This window comes from Suricata suricatta, chromosome 1, assembly GCF_006229205.1.
Source record: "Suricata suricatta isolate VVHF042 chromosome 1, meerkat_22Aug2017_6uvM2_HiC, whole genome shotgun sequence".
NCBI lineage: Eukaryota > Metazoa > Chordata > Mammalia > Carnivora > Herpestidae > Suricata > Suricata suricatta.
Genome location: NC_043700.1, coordinates 193560684 through 193565946, shown reverse-complemented (window position 1 = coordinate 193565946; position 5263 = coordinate 193560684). Strand labels below are relative to the sequence as shown.

At 64.7% G+C, this 5263-nt stretch overlaps 1 protein-coding gene across 1 annotated transcript in view; it reads left to right on the top strand.

Moving 5' to 3' along the window:
* Window positions 1-980: 980 nt before the first annotated feature.
* Window positions 981-5263, top strand: part of UVSSA (UV stimulated scaffold protein A) — a 23345-nt gene continuing 19062 nt past the window's right edge. Inside the window, exons 1-5 of the mRNA XM_029952655.1 lie at window positions 981-1141; window positions 1696-1830; window positions 2576-2675; window positions 3551-3881; window positions 4416-4576. Of these exons, the coding sequence (XP_029808515.1) occupies window positions 1812-1830; window positions 2576-2675; window positions 3551-3881; window positions 4416-4576 (611 nt within the window). The 5' untranslated portion in view covers window positions 981-1141; window positions 1696-1811. The remainder of the gene's footprint in view (window positions 1142-1695; window positions 1831-2575; window positions 2676-3550; window positions 3882-4415; window positions 4577-5263) is intronic.

The following is a 5263-nucleotide window of genomic DNA, read 5'->3' as shown; positions in this document are numbered from 1 at the left end:
TCAGCCGGTGGGGTGGGGGGCACAGAGTGCACAGGCCCCAAGCGCGGGCGAGTGAGGCCATAGGTCTGGCCCCGAGAGGACCTGCAGGTGCAGCAGGCCGGGGAGGTGAGGAGAAAGGAGCCCACTGGGGCTTGGCCGGGAGCATGTCAGGAGCAGACCCCCAAGGCCCTGCTCCGGCCTGCTGGCCCCCGAGCCCACAGTTGGGGAGCCCGGGGAATCCCGGGTGCGCACGGGTGGCGGGTCCGGGCCTGAGCTGCAAGAGGAGCGAGCAGCAAACCCGAGGTGTCCCTGGACGGAGTGAGGGGCCCCGGCGTGGCCCGCAGCGGCCTGCACTGCTCAGGGCGAGGGGCGTCCTGGAGAGGGGCCCAGGCCAGCGCCTTCACTAGGGGCGCGGACACCCGCGCGGCGTCCACCGACAGGGCGGGGGGATAAGGGCCCGGCGCGCTGGCAGGTGCCTGGGGCCGGGTCGTGCTCCCCTCCCGAGGCTCCTCCTGTGGCCGCCTCTTTCCACGCCGCCGACCCCCACACAGCACCAGGAGAAGCCGGGCCGACCCCGGCCCTGGGGGAACCCTAGCTCCTCGACCCCTCTCTGCAGCGCGTGGAATACGGGGTGGAGGGTAGTCTCCGGCGCACCAGTTCCCACCAGGGCCATTCCGTCGCGATGGCAGGGGCCAGGGGGGTCGCAGACCCCTAGGCTGCCGCAGGTGGACACCGAGCTCGCACTCCTCGGGCGCGCGCCGCGTCGCCCGGCAGCCGGGCACACGGCCCCTTTAAAGACTTGCTGCGCCCGCCCGCTTCCTATTTCTCCCTCTCCGAGGCCGTCCCGCCCCGCCGGGAGCGCGCCTGCGTCACCGCGCGGACCGCGGCCCCGCCCGGGCGCTCGCGCCTCCCAGGGTGAGGGAGAGCCATTGGCTGCCGAGCTCGGGGGCACGTGACAGGAGACGCGGTGGGCTCCGCCGGAAGGGGCGGGCTAAGGTGGCTGTGGTCCCCTTGCGCCGTAGGTGCGGTCGTCGCGGCGCTGACCTTCGTCCCCGCGCTGCCTGTGCCAGGACGAGCCAATGACTGTAGGGATCTGGGGCACGTGACAGGGGCGGGTTCTCCGCCGGAAGGGGAGGAGCGAGGCGAGCGGCCAGGGTTCGCGGTACGTGTCGCGGTTGTCGTGATGCCGGCGAGGGGCTGTGGCCCCGCCGGAGTTCCGAGGGCAGGCCTCGGACCCCCACGCCCCGCCGGGCGTTTATCCGTCCTCCTCCCCGGGACAGCGTCCTCTCCCCCTTTCTCTTCTTCCTCCCCGGGACGCCGTCCCTTCCTCCTCCTCTCCCGGACTCTCCGTCCCCCTGCTTTCTTCCAGGGGCACCGTCCTTTCCTCTTTCTCTTCTTCCCTGGGACGCCTTTCCCTCCTCCTCCTCCTTGTCGTTGTCGTCCTCCCCGGGGCACCGTCCCTTCCTCCTCTGCCCCCTGCTTTCTTCCTGGGACACGGTTTTCTCCTCTTTCTCTTCTTCCTCCCTGGGATGCCCTTCCCTCCTCTTCCTCCTCCTCCGGATGGGGACGCCATGCCCTCCTCCCTGCGCACCATTCCCTCCTCTTTCTCCTCTCTCAGGGACACTTCCTCTCCTTTTTCCCTCTGGACCCCACCCCCCCACTTCCCCTCCCCTCTCCCCTCCTCTCACGCGGTCCCATGCCCTTCTCTTTTTCCAGGACATTCCCTCCTTCCTGAACACTGCCCTCTTCTTCCTGGGAGGCCCCCTCTTCTGTCCTCCTTGGCTGTAGTGCACTGGCAAAGCCCACCCAGAGGGATCCACGGTCAGGGGGAGATGCTGGGAGGGTGCTCGGGTGAGCTGCTCCCTGTGTCTGCCAAGTGTGTATTGAGTGGAGTCAGGGTCCGTGAAGGCCCTCCCGAGCGCCTCCTCCTACCAGGTCAAACAGCCCTGCAGCAAGTCCGGCCCCCAGGCTGCCCCAACCTCCATTCCCACAGAGTGGCTGCCTTCCCTGGGCCTTCCCCCTCCCCGGCCGCATTCTCCCGTCGCCCCCACCCTTCCCTCTGCTTTGTGCACACCTGCTAGGTACTCGGCTTTGGAGTGCTAGGTCGATGCACCTCTGCTAGTCTGCCCCAAGCCATGAGGCTGCTCCCCAAGTGGGTCTTCCGTTACCGAAGTCTGTAGCAACTCACCCTTTGCACACTCGAGGCTGCCTCCTGGCTTGTGAGTGAATGTGCTGGGAAGGGAAAAGGCACCACAGTCAGATTTGGAAAAAGCTAACTTAAATTTTACTTAGACTGTCGTGTTCTGTCTCTAACGTGTGCTGCTGAAAGCCATTGTTGAGATCTCTCATCCGTGACTGCGGAGCTTCAGGATAAATATTTTGTTGTCGTGCTTTTCCGTCAGCCCTGCCCAGAATATCACCTTGAGTCGTTATGTTTCAGCATCCGGGCCACCTCCCAGAGGCAAGGGCTCAGGGAGCCCAGCCTCGCAGTCCCCGGAATGCTCGGGCACTAGTGGAGCCCAGTAAGCATTCAATGACACTGAGAACTGCGGAGGACTAGGTGGTCATGTCTCGCCTCTACCATACACATTTTTAGATATGGATCAGGCGCTTTCCAAGTTGGTAGAAGAGCTCACGACCTCGGGAGAACCCCAGCTGAATCCTGAGAAAATGAAGGAACTGAAGAAAATTTGCAAGTATGTCCTCAGGTTCCGCAGGTCATGCCGATCAGCTGGCCCCTCGAGCCCATGGCACCTGGCAGACTGTGGGGCTTCCCCTGCGTGTCTCAGCCCTCCCCTGCCCGCCCCCAGGATGCCCCCCACCAGGCAGGTCTGACAGTGGCCCAGGGCCGGGCAGCGAGGCGGGAAGGCCTTCTAAAGGCTGTCAGTTGGGAATCTGTTGAGAGTATAAGTCGAAATTTGCTGATTGTCCTCCTGTGTCTGCAAAACGGAATTTTAAGTGACTTTAAGTAGTGAAGTCTTAGCACGTTGCCAAGACGTGCAGCTCCGGTTTCTGTGTACGTTCCAGAAAGCTCCACACGGGCAGGGGAGCCCCTGGGAAGAGTGATGGGGGGAGGGGGGCGGCTCCCAGAAGCCTGGTGACCTTTCCCTTCTCTTCAGTCACGTGACTGTGACTGCACCTGCAAGAGGCTGGGGGCTGTGGTCTCCACTCGGGACGGAGCCCGCTCGGACTTTCTGTGACGGGCCAGACGGTGAATACTGTAGGCTTCGTGGGCCATAAAGTCTCTGCCGTGACCGCTCAGCTGTGGGCAGTGACAGCAAACGAGGGGAAGGTGCGGCCCTGGTTGTGTCCCAATAAAACTTTATGGGCACTGACGCTGGGTTTTGTGATTTTTCACATGTCATGAAGTATTGTCCTTTCGTTTCATCCGTTAAATGACAAAAACCATCTTTGGTTCTTGGGTCCTCCAGAAATAGGCAGGGCCGAGGCGGCGGTCTGTCCACCCTGCTGTGGATGGAGGGGCGGGGCTGGGAGAGGGTGCGTCCCCATGCAGAGCACTCGGCCAGGGGACCCGAGTGGCGGGCGCTCGCAAGCATGACTGCGTCTCCAGGTCTTCGGAGGAGCAGCTCAGCCGGGCCTACCGCCTGCTTATGGCCCAGCTGAGCCGGGGGCACGCCGAAGTCCGCCTCTCCGCCTTCCAGATCGTGGACCAGCTCTTCACCCGGTCCCATCAGTTCCGCGTGCTGGTCGTGTCCAACTTCCAGGAGTTTCTGGAGCTCACGCTGGGCACCGATCACGAGCAGCCCCTGCCGCCCCCCAGGGAGGCAGCCCAGAGGCTGAGGCAGGCCGCCACACGGGCCGTCCAGGCCTGGAACGGAAAGTATGGCGCTGCCTACAAGAAGCTCGCCTTGGGCTACCACTTCCTGAGACACGGCAAACAGGTGCGCAGGCCTGCCCGGCCCCTCGCTGCTGGCCAGCGTCGTGGAGGGGCTCTGGGAGGGGACAGCAGCTCTAAGAGGGGGACGTGTGCATGGAGCAGAGCCTCGGTCCTGAATTTCACAGAACTTGGAAACAAGGGAAAGGAGTCCTCTCCCATGACCCCCAGGAGCTTGAGTGCCGCCCGGGGCTGCTGGGGCTCTGCCGGCCCTGGCTGCACGGGACCGGCCAGGATTGCTGTTCCCGCTGCAGCCTGAGGCCCGGGTCCCTCCTGGAGCGGGCCAGCAGCCTCCCCTGCCCACTGGCTGGAGTGGCTGCTTTCCCACATGGGGTGTGCTCTTCTGGAAGCACCACCCCGATCCTGGTGGGGCCAGTCATTGCCCACAAGTGCATCTCCTCGTGTGCAGAGACCCTGGACCCCGGGGGCACAGAGGGCCATGCGCCCGTGCTGACATGCTTTCTCCGGGGCTTCTGTCGGACTTTCCGTGTCTTCCTTGTGTCCTGTGTAGTCAGGTCGGCTCTCTACTTCAATTTCTCAGGTGGATTTTGAGGATGTGAGTGCGCGGACTCTGGCAGAAAGAAAGCGGGAGGAGGCGAAGCAGAAGCGCTTGGACAGAATCTACAGGGAGAGGTGTGAGCGGGCCATCAGGGAGATGGAGGGTGAGTTCTCCCTCCATAGGGGCTGCCGGTGGGCGGACGAGCCGGACTGACCTTGGCAGCAGCCCCCAGCCCAGTCCCCTGGGCGCACCTGCGGGCCCTCCTCTCCTGCGTCCCCTGGCGGTGCTGAGGACGATGCTTCCCGAGAGGGTCCCTTGGTTGGGCCAGGACAGCTCCTGCTGGCACCCCTACTTCTGAAACCTGACTCTTTTTTTCTGAGCAGCTGGCCCTTCCCACGAGGGGCAGCCAGGGTGATAGGAAGGCCCCAGCTGGGGCGCTGCACGGCCTCAAGGCGGGTGCCAGTCCAGCTCCAGCGAGATCCCCGCCGGGCAGCAGCTGACCAGAGCTGGCAATGGAGCGCGGTGTGGCTGGAGGGCTGGGGAGGGTGTGCGTCCTGACGGCTCTCGGCTGGCCGCTCTCTGCCGAAGTTCTGCCCGCGGCACCTCCCACTTGGTCCTCACGGGGCGCCCGTGGGCCTCCTGGCAGAAGTCCCCACTGTGAGGGTGTTACCGAGGACATCCCAGAGGGGGTGCTTGCACGCTGCACGGTCGGGTGACTTCTAAGCCATGGCGGGGCCTCCTCGCACCCAGGGCTGGCCTCTTGGGGGCGGGAAGGAGGGGCAGGAGTCTGGGCCGGCAGCCCAGCCCAGCCCAGCCCAGCCCGGGAACGCATCGCCCCCTGGCCCTCCCTTTGCCTCTGACTGCGGGCTCTGCCCTGGGGGAGGTGCTGC